The 22,580-nt window shown below is 30.3% G+C and overlaps 2 protein-coding genes across 2 annotated transcripts; both read right to left on the bottom strand.

Moving 5' to 3' along the window:
• Positions 1–1,072: 1,072 nt before the first annotated feature.
• On the bottom strand, positions 1,073–3,123 carry LOC123203619 (2-oxoglutarate-dependent dioxygenase 19-like). Its single transcript, XM_044620059.1, has 4 exons — positions 2,851–3,123; positions 2,393–2,628; positions 1,986–2,316; positions 1,073–1,496 (listed from the first exon to the last, which is right to left on the bottom strand). Exons 1-4 carry the CDS (start codon positions 3,064–3,066, stop codon positions 1,251–1,253), a joined length of 1,029 nt encoding a protein of 342 aa, XP_044475994.1. The 5' UTR covers positions 3,067–3,123; the 3' UTR covers positions 1,073–1,250.
• A 7,991-nt stretch (positions 3,124–11,114) lies between these two features.
• LOC123203063 (RING-H2 finger protein ATL11-like) lies at positions 11,115–12,611 on the bottom strand. Its single transcript, XM_044619229.1, has one exon. The coding sequence runs from the start codon at positions 12,471–12,473 to the stop codon at positions 11,250–11,252; it is 1,224 nt and encodes a 407-aa protein (XP_044475164.1). The 5' UTR covers positions 12,474–12,611; the 3' UTR covers positions 11,115–11,249.
• Positions 12,612–22,580: the final 9,969 nt, after the last annotated feature.

Below are 22,580 nucleotides of genomic sequence, written 5' to 3'. Positions count from 1 at the left end.
TTGGATACATAAATAATTATACATTATTTATTTACCAAAAATATATTTACATAATTTTATCATTTCTAAATTGGCTAAGCTTAAAAATTTAAAACCAGCTTAAACAAATTATAAACTACTATTATAATTTATATCTAATTTCTTTAAGAGTCACAAAAACAAAAATGAAAAAAAAATAGTTTCAGACATCAAATAATTGAATCCTAAAATATAAATCACTTAAAAAATATATCTAATTAGAAAAATGTTGTAAAAACTTATTGTAAATATACTTGTCTTCGTTGACGACCACTTCGAGGAGAGCCGTCGGAAGGAGACCGCGTCAGAGAGGAAGAGACGTCACCTGGAGGTCATCGGAGAGGAAGAAACGACGTTAAAAAATTGAATTTGAAAAATTAAAAACTCTTGGGGGGAAAATACTATTTTTTAAAACTTGGGTTTAGAGAAATTGTTAATTTTTAGGGTTTAGGGAAAAAAATTAAATCAAATTTAAGTTTATTTTTAATAATACAGACAAAATAATAATTTTACTCTTGAAATCATTAGTTTTAACTATCCCAAGTGGGTAAATAAAATTTGTAAGGTTAATAGAAAGAATCTTGGAAAAACAGCATGGTTGGGTGGGAAATAGTCCTTTGGCCTTTTCTTCCCCACATATTTATTTGCTCTGAACTCTTTTTGTCCCATACGAACATTTAAAGGCTACCGAAATTAACAAACTTTCATAGGATATTGGTTAAAATAGTTTTTATTTTATTATATATATATAATTATTTTTATTATATAAATATAGTTATTTTTTAGTTTGATGAGAGCATTTAGGGTTAATTGGATGGATTTATCGGCTAGCCAATCAAGTGTGTATGAATTTTTTTTTAATTTATAATAAAACACATAAATTAAATATAGTTAATTTTTATTATATTATCTTGTAAATATTATGCTTTGATTGAAAGGGTTTATATCTTAACTGGTCAAATAAAAAACTTAAAAATATTTTATATTTTAAATTTTATATGTATAACACAATAAAAAAATAATACTTATATATATATATATACAAAGAAAAAAATATTTTAATTAACATCCAGCCTTTTTTATTAGGACAAATATTAAGACATACAACGTTATTTTTAGGCAGCCAGGTCCCCGTTCAACCACACTGTTGTTTGTTCGGTGGTAACAATGCGATGAAGTTGCAACAAATACACATACAGAAAATTATAATTTAATATGATGGACTTGAATCATCAAACAAAAACATGGCTCAAACAGGATTTTCCATCAAGATGATTGCTTTGTTGAAACTCCACGTACTGCCGATAAGTTATCGGGCGATATCGAGCGGGTTGGTTTTCCCGATCCACCAGCTCCGGTGCAGGGCTCACAACAGTGTCAAGCGGAGGTCCGTTTGCAGTACCAACAGAAATTCTTGTTGCTTTGCTGTTCACCATGGCTCGGTGCAATATACTTTTGTAAATACCGTTGGTAAGTATCTGAACTCATGAACAAAATATATTATCAATTGATCGTGCGCTTAAAAAAAAAAAGTTATTAGCAATAGAAAAATAAGGACAGATATTTGCTGCTTGTAAATATTGTTTTTATAATTTTAATTACTAATTATTTATACTCTTATTAAAATTAAATAAACATATAATTTTAATAAAAAATAATTATTCAAAAATTTCAACTATAAAAAAATATCTCATCATCATATATTATTATAGCTTTTAACATAAATATTTTAATGAAAAATTTTCTATCATTAAAATTTTTAATAATAAAAAATAAATTTTTAACTATAATTTTTTTATTGAATTTATAAATTTATTTATATTTAATAAAATTATAAATAATTAGTTACTAAAATTATAACAAATTATATGTAGGACGACCAAATATTTATTGCCGATAACATAATTATGAGGAGGTGGAGGAGGCTGGTTGATTGTTTCAATTAGCAGTGATTTTAATATGATTACCTCCAGTTGATCTCCTACGTTGACAACGAAAGAGTCGGGCGGGGGATTTACGGGAACCCATTTGCCATCATGTTGAACTTGCAGACCTCCAAGGTCGTTCTGCATGATAATGGTCAAGAGACCATGATCGGAATGAGGGGGAAGCCCCATCACGAGCTCTGGCTGTGGACAAGCCGGGTAAGAATTTATGACTAGTAGCTGATGAGAATTTGATCCAACATTCAAAGTCTTCTGTATGTAGTTTTCTTCCAATCCCAAGCTTGCTGAGATCCCTTTCAGCAATTCACTCGCTAACTCTCGATTTTGTTTGCAATATTCCTCAACTATCTCACTGTAAATAAAATAAATAAATAAATACTGAATCAGTGATCAAGGAGCCATGATTTGAAAGGTAATTCATTATGTACCTGAAGCCAACAGGTTTCTGAGGAGCGTTGAATTGGGGATGAACGTGGACCTTGAGATAATCCCTCCAGAAATATGTTTTATCCACCTTTGTGTTGAAGCTTGTACCCCATCTTATGGGGTCAACAAATTTCTTTCCTGCATAGTCTCGCTTTTCCTCTGTCGGTAGATCGAAGAAACTTTGACATGCCTTTATCATCTCATCTCTCAGTGTCTTCTTTACTCCATGATTGATAACCTATACTCAGAAAGTTGTTTCAATCCACAAGAAAAAGAGCTTAAACATTTTCGGACCAGAGAAAAAATCAATAGAATAAAACTAAGTGGACCTAATTTTGAGTATTCAACTATATATCCAGACGTGATTTTAAATTAAAGATAAAGTTACAACTCAAATATATATTCAAAACTGGGTACACTTAATACTGTTTAAATTAGTAATAAGACATATATATTGTACCATAAAGAATCCCCATTCGCGGCATGCAGTGCCAAGTTCATGGATAACCTTGGAGCGTTGTTTGAGAGAAGCAGAAGTAAGCAAGGAAAAGTCAATAATGGGGATTGTTTCTGCATCTGAGATTATGCAGTCTTCAGGATTTTCGGGGAAAATATATTTGGAAGGAACAGATTGGAGGGAACCACCGGATTCAACTAGGTCTTTCACACAATACATTTCTGGAAGAAAATAAGTTAGTAACCAAGAAAAGATGCCTGGGCTGTTTATGGTCACTTACGCTTGTTAAATAGTAAAAATTTTGGTTCAGTGAGCTAAGTAGGCATCGCAAGGAACATGTGGTTCTGTGAGCCAATTAGGTGTCGAGAGAAACATGTGGTTCAAAGCTGAATAGGCAGTCTGTTCCATATGTTGGATTAGTATTTTAAAATAATTAATTATAAGCTTTATCATATTTCAGTTTTGATTGTTAGGCTTAAGTTAATTTAATTTGGACACTTAATATACACTATTTCATTTTTCTTTTTCGTTTGCTTTTCAAGATGGGCCTTTCTTTTTCCTTTCAATCTGAGACAAATTCCAACATTCTCTCTCAGCTGCAACCACACTACTAAATGACAATTGCCATGAGTGAAGTGGTCCATCTAAATTTGGGATTAGTTTTTCTTTTCAGTACCCGAAATAGGGTCAACTTTTTTTAGGCTAACCCTTGGATCCATTTAGTAGATGTTGACACAGAAAGTGTTTTATTATTAAAACTAAAAAATTATTTTAAAAATTAATACATATAAATTATTATTATTATTATTATTGATAAAATTTAATAAATATAAATAATTATTGTATTTAATTAGAAGTAATAAAATAATACTTATATATTATTTTACTTAAATACTTTTGGATATAATTATTTTAAAATATTTTTTATATTATTTATTATATTAATTAAAAATTAGATTATTTTTACCTTAAAAAATAAATAAATAAGAATATAGTTATAATAAAATTAAAATTATCTTGATAATATTTTAATATCTGAGATAGAGGTGATAATCAGATTACTCTTTATATTATCTACCATATCACTATTAGTAATAAAATATTATTAAAATCTTTTACCCAAATTTTTTATTACTTATAAATAAAAAAATATAATATAAATAATAAAAAATAGATACTCTAAATAATTTTTTAATCCCTTAACCAAACGCTCTTAGATGTTAATATGGGGGTATACCTTATTTCAAAGCAGCCCACCATGCTCAAATGGATGTCCAACTTTTTTCAACTCTAACTTACCATGTATAAACAGGTGCTCCATCAAGGAGATTCAAATGATTGTTGCTCATCGACAGCCAAGATAAGTTTACTTTCCGTCCTATTGTATGATTAGATAAAGGGAACTTGTGATGAATCTGCATAGTTCTTGGTGTATGAATCTGCATAGTTTACTTTCATTTCAACGTTCTCCTCAACATATTCGTTATAGTTTTCATTAAAAAGAAAAATTAAATTACTATATTTACTATTTTCAAAACTTAATATATTTAATTATATAGTTACACGTTTAACACTATATCTTATTTTATAAATTCAAAATTATACGAAGATAAAAGAGAGCATAATATATAAACATTATTGTTTTTACATAGGATATTATTATAATAATATCAATATCATAATAATGCACATAAATTATTGAATAATGGACTGAATCACCTTTAAAACATTTTATATTTATTCTGTGCTTCAATTGGAGGAAAGGTAGACATCCTGAACAGGTACTATGTCCGATATTATTACTCCAATCCAACCACCATCTGGTGGGGCAACAAATGAGTGGTGAAAAATAAAGTTGGAATGCAATTCAGAAATCTATCACCTAAAAGTTTTTGCTTCTACTGCCTCATCTACCCTCGAACCATACCTGAATGATTGAAATTATGAAGTTGCTAATCATGCCTACTGAAATGAACACAGCTTGATTTTTCTAAGCAAAATCGCTTTCTAGATTCTTGTGGCTAGCGAGCTACGAAATTCAATAGTTGGAATGACCATTTGACAGCAACACCGACACAGTGATTATATATCTACCATTGGAGTTAATTTTCGACAATGGTTTCTGGATATCTATTTTTTCTGTCAAATTTTAATATCGTTTAGTTTTTGTATATATATGTGTGTGTATTATATGTATGTATGCATGAAGGATGTGCTGATCGTTATAAGGTCAATTTCTATCCTTAGAACATTTTTTCGACAAGTTTTTTTCTTATTCGAACCAGTTTTACACTCAGCAACTAACTACAGTAAGAAACTATGAATAGACACCTCTTCCATCCACCTATTGTTCAAGAAAGTAGATGAACTTTTTAGTTCCAAACAATGAGAAAACCTCTTTAGACATAACCTCTTCTTAACATCAATGAGATTAATTTCTTATTATTTCCCTTTATACTTACAGGGGAATATATTTATGTTAAGGATTAAGAGAGAGAGCAGAGAGCAGAGAGCAATGAAACCTAGCAGATATATTGTTTAGGGTGCTTGTTCAAAGTTACATTACACCCTTCTCAATCTTTTCAACATTGGGTAAAAATATAGATTTTTTATCATCAATGTCATTATCATAACCTAAGTTGCCCAAAACTTAAATTACATAAATGACCATGTTATTGCCACTGTGTCACTATCACATGCAGCAAACTTGACATTTTTTTTTGGGGCAAACAAGAGAAATTGTGTAGGAAAGTTACAAATACAAGTCAAGACAATACATTACAGCCACACATTCTAATGCTACATAGTTTATTATATCATAACAGAACTATTATATATTATTTCATAGCTGCAGCTTTCATGGAGTGAGTCAATTGACACGATATTCACGTGGAATAGTTAATAATCTGTTGGCCATCAGTGATCGAAAGGGACAAGATTAATTTACCCCACCAAAGACAGTGGAGGGGTCGGCTAAAGGGTAGTTTAAATAATAAAAAGAATCGAATTGGGCTGATTTAGATTTCGAAGTCAACCTAATTTGATATATTTTTGGGCCAAAGCACTATTTCCCACCAAGGTATGCTGTATTTTTACGTTTTTTTTTTTTTAACTTTGATAATCCTAAATATTTATCTATAAGTAGTTAAAATTAATGATAATAAAAATAAAATTATTATTTTTTTATAATAGTAAAAATAAACTAAAATATAATCTTTTTTTATCCTTCTAAACTTTAAAAACTAAAATTTTTTTTCAGTCTTAGTTTTAAACAATGACAGTTTTACCTTAAGGTTTCATTTCGAGATCTCTAATGTCATCTTCAGCTCCATTGTCGGATGCCTCTCTCTCTCGAAGCTTCATCTCCCTCCAACAGTCTCTCTCATTCCATTTGGATGTCTGATCAATGTCAAAAAAACAGTAAAAGACGAAGAATTTTGTCAGGGAAAAAGAAGTTCTTCGTCCTCCCAAACGAAGGCTAAGTTGTCGTCTTTGTTTGAGAAGATGATCGTCTTCCTAGAAGAAGACCTTTGGGAAGACAAAGTTCCTCGACGAAGCTCTTCGTCTTCCACCGCTCCTCTGACGTCAACCGAACATCCAAATGGGAGAAGAGCGTCCGCCGGAAGGGGAGGAAGCATCGGGAGGGAGAGGCTGCCGGCAATGGAGACGAAGATCTCAAAACGAAACCGTAGGGCAAAACTATCATTTTTTAAAACTTAGGCTGGAGGAACTTTTAGTTTTTAAAGTTTATAGAGGCAAAAAGAGGTAAATTTTTAAGAGGTTAGAGTTTCGTTAATTTTAACTACTCATAGGTGGGTATTTGAGATTATCAAAGTTAAAAAGGAAAAACTTGAGAATGCAACATACCCTGGGTGGGAAATAGTCCTTTGGCCTTATTTTTATTTGAATTTAAGTATGTTCAAATTAAAACGTTTGATTCATTTTAAAATCAAATTAAATTTAAATTAGAGAAAATTCAATTTGATTTGACTCATAAACTAAGTAAATAATTAAATTTGATTCAAATTATATTAAATAATATTATTTTATCAATGAATTATGAATTTAAACTATGAATATAAGATATATATTTAAATTATAGATTTTAATTATAAATTCGAATCAAATTCAAAATAAATTTATTTTATTTTATTTGAATTTAAATAATCTCTAATATTAACTTAATAAATTTAAATTGAATTCAAATCAATACCCTTATATACAAAAGAGTGTAAATTTAAATTTTTTTAAAAAAATTTTAAAATTAAAATTTGATTAACAATTATAAAAACGATTATCATACTCAAAATTTTACTTACCCAACGTGGTTGCTTCTACCAAAAGACGGTCAAAGAAGGGCATTCGATGTACTGGATCGTGACTGCCCCTTTTGTTCGTCCAAGGGGAAATTCAAAATACCCACACACATGATTTGACTTTTGAGGAAAATATTTATCATTTACAAAAAATTGAGGAGTAACAACAAATTCATTGCGCCCAAAAGGTGGGGAAGTTTTCCGTTACTGGCTGTAGAACCACATGTGCTTTGACTCTTTTGAGAAGGAAAGTTTTTTATTATTCACTCAAAATTGAAAAGTACTCACAAATGCCTTGCTTCCACAAAGCGGAAAAGTTCTCCATCACTTATTTCAGAAGGGCTTTTAAGTTCGATGTAGATTAAATTGCCTACACTTTGTTTGGCTTGTCAAAATTATTGAAATGTGATTCATATCCTTATATGTTTATGCCAGTTTTTGTCATATCGAAAAGTATACGTCATTAGGTTTTGACAAAATATGTTGTGATCTTAGTTATCAAAATTAGGCAAATAATTGTGTATACATTATATGACTATAAAAAAGATTTATAAAATTAAAAGAAGGTATTTTAATAAGGTTATATTCATTATTCGAGAGTCAATATTTACGATTTCGTTATTTAAAACATTTTAATAAAACAGAGATTTTGAGTGATTGTAATTATATCTTCATAATGGTTTAACTATATGTTTAAGTATGATTTATCTTTTGATATGATTTTTTATAATTATAAGATGAAAAAGAAGTGTTACAATTTAAACTTAGATTTTTTTCAATCATCCATTTTTTTCACATTTTCCCTTTTCTTTCACTCAAAACCTAAACAAATAGTTAGATATAGCAAAAAATAAAATGCTAAATTTATGAAAAAATAGGTATAAATATTAAGCATATCATATCATATAAAAAACTCTATTATTGAAATTCTCTCACAAACGTACATAAGAAAACTGTTGATGTAAGTTCTTGAGTAGCAAATCAAATCAAGTTAAAATTATCATGTCTTCACATTTTCCTTACACAAATCTCATTCATTCAAAATATTTTCCATTCATTATCATACATAATAGATACAAAATTATTTTACTAATTTTATTTGTCGTTATTTTTTTGTTGTATTTAACATAACCTGTCATACTTCTCGTTAGTGTACGTAAATTTGCATCAACATTAAACATTTCATGTTAGCTAAGTTTCAAATTCAAGAGGATAGCGTAAGCGAAGTGTAATATATAGCTAGCTAAGAAAATTGGGTTACCTTTTCAATTCTACAAGAAAAGAAATCTACAAAACAGTTCAAACTTCATAATCTAAGCTAAATTATATTTGACTGCAATGAAAAAGTTTCCCGTACAACCACATATAATTTATATTAAAATTGGAGTTTTAGTTAATTTATATTAAAAATTTTCAGGATTACAAGTTTAATGAGTTAAATATGCCTCAAGTTCTAACTAAAAAATATTTAACTTTCAAACTCAAATTTGAGCTTAAATTCATTTAAGTCAAGTTTTTTTTAAAATCGAATAAACTGAATTTAAATTTAATCTTAATTGTAAATAAAAAATTATCATTTATGATATAAGTTTTGTGTTGATTGATAAACAAAAACAGAGCCATGAAAGCCCTCCTTACCAAATATCCTAATTCGATTATTGATTAAAATAAAATTGAATTTTAAAAATTATATTTGAATTAAGACTGCTTAGATCTTATTATTTCAATGTAATTTTTTCTTTATAAATAAAAAATGAATATGAGAGAGAGAGAGAGAGAGAGAGAGAGAGAGAGAGAGAGGAGAGCAATAAAAAATGAAGGGGACAGGAGCCCTTTACCAATGGATAAAATGGGATTTTTATTTTATTAAAAAATATTTTATCCAAGTTAAACCACCTTTTTATAATAAAATTAATTATATCAAATAAATTAAATTTTAAATCTAATAATTAAATTTACAATCACTTAATTAAATAAATTAAAAATATTATTTTAATATATAATCTAAAGATTTAAATTTAAATTTTCTATTTTGAAAATTTACCTATTTATCATTGAATATATCTGTTTGAGCGATACAAGGGGATTTCATTGTTTGTATGGGAATATCACCACTAATGTTTTCAGAAGAAAATTGTAAAGTTCTCCATTGCTTGTTCCAGGGCCACATTTGTTTTGCGAAGGAATGTACTTTTTATTTACTAAAAATGGAAAAGTTCCCTTAAATACGTAGTTCTCCATTAATTACTTATTCCGGAAAGGGTTTAAAGTCACTGTTCATTGCCTACTCCTTTGCCCAAGGATTGTCAAATTATTGAAATGTGATTCATATCCCTATTTGTTGATGCTAGTTTTCGTCAACTAGAAGTAGACGGCATTTAGCCTTGACAAGATAAAGCTAGGCCTACAAAGTGTAACTTAATGGGCAAAAAGAAAATTTCAAACATAAAGTAATAGAAATTTAAATTTCATCGAATAATATTTAAAAGTTAAACTTTTTCTTATTTGATGTGATAGTTTTTTATATATCTAACATCTATCTATTATAAGAGTATGATAGAGATTTATAAAGATAATAAAAAAAAATTAATATAGTTCAACTTACTGGTTAGGGACTTTTATCTACAATTGTGTTATTTAACTTTAAAAACGTATTCCAACGAAATAAAAGTTTCTAATGACTATAGTAATATTTTTTTAGGGTTTTCTGTCTATTTAGGTATGACTCATCTCCTTACATGAGTTTTTATATTTACGAAGATGAAGTGTTGTAGTTTTATCTATTATAATTCAAATGTAAACTCAAAATTGATTTTTTATTCTATTACATTAGAAATAAAATAACAATTTGATTCTAATGTGGTAAGAAATTCTTATTTTCCTATATATAGATGTAAGATAAGACTAGAAGGTGATTTGGACGGTATTGGCCTCCACTTGCATACTTCTCATCAGTATATGTAAATTTGCATCGATAACAAACATTTCATATAAAGTATCAAATTCAAAAGGGAAACGTAATATATTGCAAGCTAAGTAAATTGGGTTACTTTTTTCAACTCTACAACGAAAGATGTCTACAAAAACAGTTCAAACTTCATTACTAAGCTAAATTATATATTACTACAGGAAATTAGTTTCCCGTGCAACCACATTTCATGTTAGCCGATATATATTAAAGTGTACTAGCATTAGAACTTCAAAGGAAAAAGTTTGAATTTGAACCTCTGTTATAATTGTAAAACTTTGATTTATCTAATATAGTAATTGTGGATTCACTTACTATACCCTAAAGTTTACCTAACCAACCAAGCCTAGGTGCGTTCCAGTTACTAAAAAAAAAAAAAATGTTGTTTGAATTGAAGATTTGTATTGCTGATTTGGGCTGGACCTTGCCAATCCATCCATACAATCTCATTGTTATGCACTTCGTGGGCTAAAGAAAATGTTCATATTTAGTTGGCGGCCCTGAAGTCCTTTAATTAGAACGGAGAGAGGACTTTTGAATCCCACCATGGAGCTCCCATTGTCTTCACTGTTTGAGCTTGAGATTACAGATAGGTGGTGGCAGCAAGGCTAAGTTTATAATTGCAGTGGCGGGGTGGCATATGTTGAGTACATGGTGATGCCGATGGCTACTGGTTACGGTGCAGGCGTCGGATTTACGATTTCAAAGATGAAATACAAAGATCTGGTGGTTGATTTTAAGTTTAGGTTTTCTTAATGTCTTTCAAAATATCTCTCTTTGTTTTTCTAATACCATTGGACTGTTAGTTTCACACTTACGTCCATGAGTTTAGAGGACAATTTTGAAAATAAAATAATAGATGTGTCCTTGATATACTTCCCATGAATCCATAGGGTTGAAAAAAAAGTTTGGTTGTTTGAATAAAATAATTTGAAAGTTTAATTTTTTTAATGAAAATAAAATATAAAACTCAGCATCTTCAATTAAAAAAAAAATTTCATAAATTCATACGTTGTTTCCAAAAATTGAAAAACAAAAACAAAAACTAGATTTCTATGTACATGTAAATTTGAATGGATCAAACTCAAAAAAATTTCAAACCCAACGAACCTTTTAGGTTAAACTTGGTCTTCGTATCGGAGTCTTTCATATGTTCGTTCACCATTATTATTGCTTCCATCATGCAAGCGAACAGACGATGATTTAGCGAATTTTAACAGATTTTTCGGCGGGATACATGTCACCTCATCACATACATTTGGGGTCCGAAGGGATCGGGTTCGGGAAATAAAAGGTGGAGCCGTTTTAAAATCCCAGTGGCTAGACCGTATGAGCCGGTCGAACCGTTCGTTGCTAAACCGCCCAATCCCTCCACTTCCACTCCTGAAGCCCTTTCTTGTACTCCTCTCTCTAGGAAACACCACGCAACTCTTGCTTCTTGTTAGATGCGAGTTCATCAACTCATTTCGTACCTCCTCCGGCAATCTTAGTGTAAACCTTTCACAATTTTCGCCTGGTTGAACCAACGAGTGACCGGTCGAGTGTGATCGTGGAAATAAACCGGCCAGTCTCCACCCTGTTGATTTCGATCTACGTGGCGGCCGATTCTGATTGGTCAAATTCGCCTCTAGATTTTCTACATCTGTTCTATGCTCGACCCTAGAAATTTCTTCATGATCATCGGAGCTCCGTTCTGGTTCACCTGAACCATTACCTGCATCACATACTTGAATAACGTTCAACACAGTTTCACCAGGTTGAGGGACCAAATTTGCGCGGCAAACGGGACACGTGTTGTGCGAAGCTAGCCAAGCATCTATACAATCAGAATGGAACACGTGGCTACACTTGGGTAATAAACGCAGCGTTTCGTCATCTTCAAACTCGTTTAAACAAACAGCGCATTCTAAGGAGCCCTTGCCGATTTTAAGCTCTTTAACAGCGGAGTAGGGGAAGGTGGGGAATCTGTTGATAACGGATGCATCGAGTCCACGTGCAACTCTGCGGGAGCGATAGTTGGTTCCACCGAGAAATACGGCATGAGGCCCACCGTCGTTAAAGGATGAACGCCGCCCGCAACAGTGACGAATATAGACGGAGGAGAAACCCAGTAAAAAGAATACACCGATCAATACCACCATGACAGTAGCCATTGTCGGGTTGAACGAGGGCCCCGGTGAATAAAACTGGCCCTCTGATTGAGGATCAGGAGGCGCTGAGCTGAATTGAGCAGTGACGAATGGTAAACCACGGAGAAAAAGTAGTAGAAAGGATAGGATGCCATGTTTAGAAATCAAAAGTCTGAAAATCCGAGGATGTTGATTGCTCTTTACTACTGCCATAGCTTAAGTGAACTGTACTTGTTTCTGTTCATATTTGGGAGCTATAAAAGTAGATGGAGAAGAAAGAATGTGTAATCAGGTGTGAAATATAAACAAACTGAGTTTTGTACATGGACTCGAAGGGGAGGCCGCAAGGGCGGCTGTAAAGAGGAGAGTTTTGAATTTGGTTTCTGACATTTAGGCAGATTTGGTCCCACAAGAGAGACAAAACTATACGGAGGTATAGAGATGTTAAGTTGACTACGAATGATTTCCTGACGGCCATATGGTATAGGGAAATGATATTCGGAGTTTAGTCTGGGTTGACAATTGGGGCCATAAAATCGGGTTTTTGGCTAAGCTCTATTTTTGAATGGGGAGGAATTTATCGATTAAAAAAGGGAGATAGGACTCTTACAAATTTGGCTAAACTTTACGGAGGTATGTGACTCTTACATATTTCTTAATCGTGCTACTAGTGAGAAAGGTGAATATTTCAATATATTTGTTTCCTTTTAACAAAAAAATCATATGTACAATGAAGCACTGCCAGTGGAACAAGAAGTTTTATTTAAGCTTGTATAGAAATGTCGATTTATCCAACAAGCTTCTAGAAGTTAGAAAGAAGAATACAAACATAACCATTAATTTTGTTCTGCCTGGTATTGGCAGTTCCCATGTCAATTACCCACAAATGAAATGTTTGTTATTAAAGAAAGGAAATGTCAATTTTTATGCGAACCAGAGCTGGATTTATATCTTATACGGAACACTAGTTTACTGACAATTTACAATAATAAAATGAAAGGGAAGAACAAACTGGGGATTTTTTATTTTGTTAATTAATGTTCAGTAACAATCATATTTATTAACCTAATGTCATATGATATATAGAATCGTCAATTATCAATTTAATATTATTAGAATCGTCAGATATGACGCTTGTGAAGGAAAATTTAATATTATAGGAATTGTCAATTGTTGACTGAAGTGGCATGATGCCGAGCAAGAATGGCTTCATAGGCACAATGACTATTTCTTTTCGTATTTTGGTAAAATTATAATAATTCAAACTTCAGTTTTATCTGTTGAAAAATATTTGGTTACTTTGAAAAGATATATAAAATCAGTTAGACCCGTCCAAAACAAATAATTTATTCCTTGAAGATATATTGCCACGCTTTACACTTCCGAAAAAGATGTGATAATAATTCAGACACTAAATTATATAAATTTTGAAAATTTTAGTTAATAAGCTTATAGAGTTTAAACTTATATAATCTTTATATTAAAAGTTTATATTTTTAATAATGGATTTAAATTTTATATCTTATATTTAAGATACATATTATGATTTTGATCAAATTATATAACTTCGAATGTGAATTAATAAGAATTAGATCCGGCCAATTTGTCAACCAAAAAAATGAAAATTTTCATTTCAATCCCCATCTCCTCCATTTAACGAAATCCGGGGAATTACTTAACAATCAGCAAATCAAGTGTTAATACGGCAACCAAGATAGATTTCTCATCTAATCTAGAGTTTCTGCAACAGTAATATTCAACATATTTACGTTTCAGCTGCAACAAGACAAAAGGTTTTTTTCCGAGTGCTTCTTAGCCCAACTTGACGGCGAAGATGACAGCTTAACTTTGATTAAAAAAATGTGGAAGACAATTTTGCCTCTTGAAATTAACTATTCAGTTTGCTTTGAAAAGTATGTTTTAATAAAATATATATAATATGTATATTCCTTTGAGTTTGATCGTCAGATATATTCAATTAGGTTATTAACGTTATTTATTTCATAGTGAGTTGTTGATAAGCATAAAACCTCTATTTTCTAAAAGCCAAAAAGAATATTGCCTGCTTTAGTTTCAACGTTCAATAAATAGGCTAAGGGACTATTTGTCACCGGAGTATAGTTATGTTGTAAAAGTTATACCTATAAAATTTGAAAAATTTAAAATCTTATTTAGAGATCAACTATTAAAGTAAAATTTTTATTTTATTAATAATATTAAAAAATATATATATAACTAATTATATTTTCCTTATAAATTTTAAAAACTAACATTTTTACCTTATCTAAAGTTTTTTATTTTCTAAAAGTCACATTTAGGGTTAGATTCGAGCCGAGCTAGCTTGAGCTTCAGCTCGGCTCGACTCGGTTAGAGCCCGAGCTGGCTCGGATTGACTCGGTTGATTTTTTTTAATTTTTTATACAAAACGACATTGTTTTGATTTATATATATACAAAACGATGTCGTTTTGATATGAAAAATGAGTCGAACCAAGCCGTAAATGAGCCGAATCGAAAATGAGCCGAGATCAGCTCGAGTCGAGCTCGAACCGAACTCGAGCCGGCCATAAAAAAACCAAGCCGAGCCCAAGCTCAGCTCGGCTCGAATCCAGCCCTAGTCACATTCTCTCTCTCCCTTCAAACCTAAAGTTTTTTTCTTTATCCCTCTAATCATCATCTTTGGTGTTGACAACCTCTCTTATTTACCTTAAAATGTGGACCAACGCATGATAAGGCACAATGATCTCTCTTTTCTAAATCTCTTTGTCTCTCTTCATCAAGACAAAAAGATTGATCTCTTTGCTTCCATCCGATCCCTCTAACCGTCAATAAATTAACTTTTCAAAGTTAGTTTTTATAATAAGTTTTATATTTTTTAATATTATTAATAAAATAATAATTTTACTCATATTTTTAACAAAAAATTTTAACTCTAATTAGTTAGAAGATAAAATTTTAAGTTTTTTAAATCTCATAGATATGATTTTGAGAATGTAATTAAACTTGGGTGAAAAATAATCTTTTGGCTTTAATAAATATTCCAAAGTGTATCGAGGATCCTATGCCGGCAGACTGGTAACATACATAACAAGAGTTGAATATTCCCGATTTCAACATTTATTTTGTTGGAGGTCGGTCGATGTAATCAAAGTGGTTGATCGATGTGATCTTCAAGCAATCCATTTTCCAAATAAACCAATTCCATCCAGATATGCTTCTAATTTTTCATTTCCCCAAAGAATAATTATAATGTTTATGTTGCTATCACCATTCACCCATTAAACTAGAAGAAAGCAGAAGGCAATAAGTTTTTAATTCAAACAAGAAAGCAGTGAACGTAAAACGATCATAGAGTTGAACAATTCTTTGCATTTTTAGCTTGTTTTCTCAAATATTGACCTTTTCTGTTCTTTGTGGTCTCTGGAAGTTTAACAATAATTGCACAATGGGAACATACGAAGGGGAGGTGGCAAGTACATAGAACTGAAAGTGGCTTTAAATTTTGAAGTCAATAGATTGACTTGGCATCCCAGAATTATCATGTAAGATCTATTGGTGGGTACGTTATATTATTTACAATGATAATATGTTTATCTAATTTTGGTATTTAATTTATGTATGTAGTTGATTTATTATTATATAATTAAAAGATTTTGAATTAAAAATAAAATAATATCGAATCATACGATAACATATCATCTATATACATAAATTATGTATCAAAAATAGATACACATAATATTACTCAGTCAGAACAATACTATGCATACCATTTTATGTATACAAATGAGTATATACTTATGTATGTCATCGTATGATTAAGTGTTACTTTATTTTTAATTCAAAATTATCAACTCATATGATAACACATATCAAGTATGTACAAATTTATGTACTCAAAATATATATACATAATTTTGTTGAACATTGTTCAATCAAAGCAATACTATGCTATGCATACCACTTTATATACACAAATAAGTATATATTTATGTATATCATTATATGATTAGGTATAATTTTATCTTTAATTTAAAATTATCTACTTATATGATAACACATATCAAATATATATTATTTATGTATTAAAAATAAATACATATAATTTTATTAAAACGATTATATATTATTATATAATTAAATATTTTTTAATTTTTAATTTAAAATTATTTATTTATACGGTGGTATCCATTGCTTCTAATTATGCTTATTTTTTATCCATATATTTTAATGAGCAATACTATGTATACCCATTTTGGATACACAAATATATACACATTCATATGTGTCATCATATGATTGGTTATTGTTTTATTCTTAATTCAAAATCATCCAATTACATGATGACACATATAAATATGTATATATTTGTGTACCCAAAATAGATACACATAGTTTTATTGTATTTTAATTGATTAGTTTTATTGCATAAAAAATTGCAGTTTCTAAGAGCAACATGTTGGGCTTTGTTACATGATTTCCAACAATATCAGCTACAAGCCCACTACGACTATTACTGAGCAGAAGACATTTTGAATTGGTCCAAAATCTTAAATGCCTGTCTATTCTTATCCAGTTTTGACAGTTAAATTGTATATTATATGTATATTAAAAAACTAATCTTTTATATATGTATTATACATCATATCGTATTATATAATATATATAATTTTTTATTTATATTATATTATATCATAGAATATAATATCATATATTATAAAATATTAATAATTATGAATCCAACTGTTATCCTCTATGTATGGATTTTTTAGCTTTTTTATTATGAACATATAACATTTTCTCACTCAAGTTTGGCTTAAAAACATTTTTTTATAGCATAAATAATATTTTTCCATCCAAAATAAATAAATTATGTAGTACGTTCAAATGATGCTTGCAAGGGGAAGAAGAGAATCAGCTTCTTCTTCCATTTTTATTCTCCTTTCAGTGTGACATATGAATCCATGTCTTTATAATCCCATATTTCTCTACATATTGTGTTATTGGTGCGTCTTTTGATCCATGAGAGGTTTTGAATTGAATATGTTGGACTATGAACATTTACAATTATCAAAAACGACATGCTTGAGATGCGTATCAAATCATCCTTTCAAGGGAATTTGTATGCAAATTTCGTTTTTCTTTGTTAGACAACTTGCAAATACATTATCCCCAAATAAACCCACGAGGAACATAGATACAAAGACATGCTGGTTCGATTATCATAAAAACATTTTAAAAAGTAAGACATTATTATTATTATTAAACTGCAATATGTAGTATTTATTTACAGCTGCTTTTAAATATCTGACAAAGAAGGGAAAAGTCTAAAGACCTAACATACAAGAAGAGCACAAATATTTGTGAATTCTGTGTTATTAACATTTTCGTACCTCAAATGAGAAATTTGGATGAAAAGAGCAGAGAACACAAGGTCAGGGTATTAGAAAGATAGAGAGGAAGAGTATAAGCGCTCTTGTTATCGATACGGTGCGTACTAAGAAAGAACAAAAACGCACTTAAACACTAACGCCTTCATTCACATTAATTTCATCCTTTATATGACGGACTAACTAATTCTTCAGTTACATAGGATTTGTTTAAAAAACAGTTCTTCTACACAACTCAAAACATGGGCAACATTTTTTCTTTTCACAAATTTATTCTTCACATTAAACTGTAATAAGTAGTTTTTTTTTTTTTGCAAGTAGGGTTTCGGCAATGGATATCTCGACTCTCACATCGAAGAAAAACATAGTGAAATACAATATTTACGTGAATTATAGAATTTTGTAAACTATCGAGTCTTTGAATACAAGTTGTGTCCCATACCATTAGGTCAAGGGCACGTTTGTCTGGGTGTCACGCATTATTGCCCACTCTCAAAGATCATACAATTTTTGGTGGTAATGGGTGGAAAATAGCCTCTCACGCACTTGCCTACACAATTGGCTCAAATTTGAGTTCTTGATGACGCTTCTCATGACAATCGGTGGTATTTGAAAACAAGTAATACCTATTTACACTGATTTAATAGTAAAATATCTTACCTATTACATTTCTCTGAAAACATGTAATAAATTTGTTGGGAACAATCATGCCAAAAAATAGAAGTTTGTGAATTACAATAAACAAAAATTTGCATACCTGGATTTGTGTTTTAACGAACCCTATTTGAATATGGTGCGAGGTATTGACATTAGTCGATTTTCATGATCAATTTGTCTCATTTACTGTATGTCTATTTTGGGATACAAGATATATTTGTGTATTTCTTTGGTTCTGTGTGTTTTCTGAGAAGATAAAGAAAAAAAATCTCTCCTGTAAAAAAACACTTATTCTCTTTAAAAGAGGTAGTTTAAACTTTAAATAAAACTCTAACTATTAATAACTCTCACACCATGATAGTTAATTAAAATAAATTGTATTGGATCGATCTATTATAGATGAACTCGAATCCAATAAAATTCATGACAAGAGACAAGAAATTCTCAAAGGTTAAGAACAAATAAAACTAACCTTAGGATAGTTTGAGCCTCTTGGAAAAGCGACTTCAAACATTAAAATAAATGTCCACGTTGGTATTGATGATATTTTAAAATTAAATTTTTTGTTTAATGGAAACGATCTGGACAATTAAACCCAAAACCTTACAGCGAATTATTGCGAGGCCCATGGTTTTGGTTAGCCGCGGTTTCGCTGCGCTGCAATGGCCTGCGTGCGCCTGAACGTCACTGACAAGACCTTTGTGGTTGGACGTTGGAGTTATCACACGTCCACGGCTGCTGATGCCCAACATGTTTATTGTTTTTTATAGACAAGACAACACGCCACTGCTCAAATATTTCCTTTGGCCTATAAAACAAAAATATTTCATTGATTGTGGCTTTATAACTGGAGTTTTGTAATTGTTTGTAGGTAAGACAGAATTTTTGTCCCCGACCCAACAAATAACCATATATGTTTTTGTATGTTCATGTTACCAAAATTTTGCTGAACCTAATCAATTTGAAAGAAGTGGAAGGCTGTCTAGCTAGTTGAGTATTTTGTCAGCACATACCACGAGATGACAAAATCCATTTAATGGTTTAAATAAATTAAATATGCCCATACATCGACAAAATAATAATATAAAATTTATTATTTTATACTGATTATAATCATTCTATTTGTTTAGACTGAAACCCTAATTTACAATATAAAAAAGTTTTAAATTAACAATCTCGAAACTCCTTCACAAGGGAGTTCATTGAATATATAAATATATAATTTAATGAGACGTTTTATCTAAATCCAATTATCCTTTAAGAAATGATTAATTATGTTAAACAAATAAACTTTTGAGTTTAACAATCCGAGATTACAACACCGGACCAAATCAGATAAGACAGGTTAACGTTTCATCAAGAGTCACACCTCCTTTGTGATGTCTCACAAATACATGAAGTGGGCTCTGCAAGAAGTTAGCCCGCCTGGGATCTGAGCTAATCCAGGAGCCTTACATTTTCGGCCTTTTTGAAAAAGCCTAGTGGATAGGTTGTACGAAATTCTGACCGTAGAGAAGCTAGACTCTTTTGGGAGAATCTGAAATTCTGAAAGCAACAAGAAGAGACAGTCAGCAAGTTCCCAGAAATTGAGGTCCCCGTAACCCCGGTTCCTTGAATAAGTCAACAAAACTCAGCTTTTGTTTATAACTTAATAATTCAATTGATAACAATAATTAAAACACAAAAGGCCACTTGCGCACGCAGGTTAGAATTTGTGGCGTAGTTTGCGCTTCAAGCACATGCTACCATTACCAAACAGAATGATAGTTAAGTATAAGTTAATCACAGATTAATTGTCTCAGTGGATAGCTTCAATGGAAAAAATATAAAATCTCTGAGAAATAAGACTTAGATTCTATACTTGTAAGACCTTATCAAGATAACTCTTGAATTATGTTAGTAATTGAGGGTTTAATCACCCAATTCGACTCAGACAAAACTTCTTGTCGTAATTAGAAAAAAGATACAACTAGTTTTGTTATTTTCTTAGATTATGAGTTGTAATCCAAGGATATTTGGGCACAACTTGATGAAGTAAACTCCTTCAGAAGACAAGATTAGGGTTGAATTATGGCGCACCTATAAAATTTCTACCTACATTAATTGCCAAATCCTGTAATTAGGTCTAAGAGAACCCTATTAATTAAGCACTTAACAAATGCATTAGGTATGTTTAATTTCTGTCAAATCTCTATGCTTAACTTGATACACTGTTGAGAATAAAAAATGTTCTTCCCCGTTATCATAGTATAAAATATGTGTGAAGCGGTGACTGTCTTGAGCTTCATACTCAAAATAGTAAGTTGATTTTGCCAAATTGCCTTTATTTTAAGTCAGTTGTCAATCGAGGAATCTCATAAACTAAAATTTTCCTTGATACATTGAAAGGAATGCCAATCGGCCATGGGATTATTTTTACTTCTTTTTGAACTTTTTACATTTGGCAGTTAGTCTAACCAAAACATAGAAAGAGTTATTCTAAATTCCAAAATATAAAATAATCAAACGGTGCAAAAAATATTCCATGCAACTGGAAGCAACCCCAAAAAGAAGGATAATAAAACTCTATAAAGAATGTCTCCTATTGATGTGAGGTTACTAAATGTTATCGTAATAATCGAATTATATATTATATCATATATTAAAAACCTAATTCATATAGTATATCGTGTATTATATCATATTATAAGATATAATTATAAAAAATTGAATAACAAAAATTTATAAATGACTCATCATTATTTTTAAAAATATTACAAATAATTCTAAAATTTTAAAAATTTCTCTTACATATATCTACTATATCATTATTATTTTTTTAAAAAGTATATTAGTTTGTTTTAGTAATACGTAACATATCGTGAGATATGTATCGTGTTATATGATACATTTATTATATCGTATTAATTTAATACACTTTAAAATATTTATTGTTTTTTACCTAGTAAATAACTCATAACCAAGACAGATTAAACTTTGGATTTAATAATCGGTATCATAATTATTGAATCAAGTAAATTAAAAATCTTATATTAGTATATCACTAAAAGAATTTGAATTCATACGTCTCCATCAACAAAGAAACGTATTTGCCTAGGAAGAAGTGTACCTGGAAGTTGATAAAGAGACGGAGTTGTCTCTTCATCTCTTCTTCGATGTTTCATTTTAGTTAAGGAAAAGATATCTACTGTCGTTGATGGATGGTATCCAAAAAAAGAGAAAAAAAATCTAGAGATTTGGGAGTGAAAAAACTATTTTTCAAAATTAAAAAAATTTTGAAAATAGAATAAAATTGTTAGTTTTTAAAATTTGAAAGAAAATTGATAAAATTATAATTTTTTTAATATTATTAATAAAATAATATATTTATTTTTAATTATAATAAAAAATTATATCAGAAATTACGTGAATGTTTAGGTTTTAAAAAATCAATGGATATTTGTTTGGAATTTTGCTATTACTTTGGGTGGGAATAAGTCTTTTCGCCATTTTCAAACTATTTTATAGAGCCCACTATGACCATTATTGCTACTAGAAAGTTGGATGCAATAAAATAAGAATTGTATCGGTAAAAGTGAATAAAAATCAGAAAACAACGGAATTGTATCGGTAAAAGTGAATAAAAATCAGAAACAACAGTAGTCTTGGGAAGGAAAGTTAAGCAGATATGTAGTCTCACTTCGTCGTTGATGATTACAGAGTGGCCCTTTGTGAAGTCACATGAATTCCTCTGAATCTGTACTGTACAGACACCTGAAATAAGCTGACCATAGCCTGTTTCTCTTTCTAATTTTCTTTCTTGTAGATCTGCGTCAGAATCTCTACTTCCTATCAGCTTTTCGTCTTCTTTCTCATTTTAGTGTCCAGGTGTCCGACCACATTATCACGAAATGAGTCATCTCATTAGGCAACTCATTTTTTCTCGAGCCGAAGGCGCAAGACAATCTTGGCCTAAATCATTACGCATTTAATGAGAATTTACAGAGGAGACGACTGCCTCTCCCTTTCAAAATGGTGATTACTTCACGTAATGGGATATGCTTTACGTGATATACTTGTCGACCCACCTGTTTCTTTTCTTGTTAATTGCTATTGTTTATTTTATTTTATTCTTTTGGAAATTTTTGTTCGGAAGGACAATTATTAAACAGTATTTCCAGGCCAAATGTTTGTTTCCCGTCCAAACTTTAATGAAATTACATTCTAATCTTTAAATTTGAAATTTTAATATGAAAATTTGTGGAAATTCATATGCTTATTTATGATCTATTTTC

This window comes from Mangifera indica, chromosome 19, assembly GCF_011075055.1.
Source record: "Mangifera indica cultivar Alphonso chromosome 19, CATAS_Mindica_2.1, whole genome shotgun sequence".
Taxonomy (NCBI): Eukaryota; Viridiplantae; Streptophyta; class Magnoliopsida; order Sapindales; family Anacardiaceae; genus Mangifera; species Mangifera indica.
Note: the sequence above shows the minus strand (reverse complement) of the source record. Positions and strands in the feature narration are given on the sequence as shown.

Excerpts from the sequence above, each read along its gene's own strand:
- LOC123203619 (XM_044620059.1), bottom strand. The coding sequence starts at position 3,066 with ATGTATTGTGTGAAAGACCTAGTTGAATCCGGTGGTTCCCTCCAATCT. Across the intron at positions 2,629-2,850 it reads GCGAATGGGGATTCTTTATG|GTTATCAATCATGGAGTAAA; the intron begins GTACAATATATA and ends TTCTGAGTATAG. Across the intron at positions 2,317-2,392 it reads CAGAAACCTGTTGGCTTCAG|TGAGATAGTTGAGGAATATT; the intron begins GTACATAATGAA and ends TTTTATTTACAG.
- LOC123203063 (XM_044619229.1), bottom strand. The coding sequence starts at position 12,473 with ATGGCAGTAGTAAAGAGCAATCAACATCCTCGGATTTTCAGACTTTTG.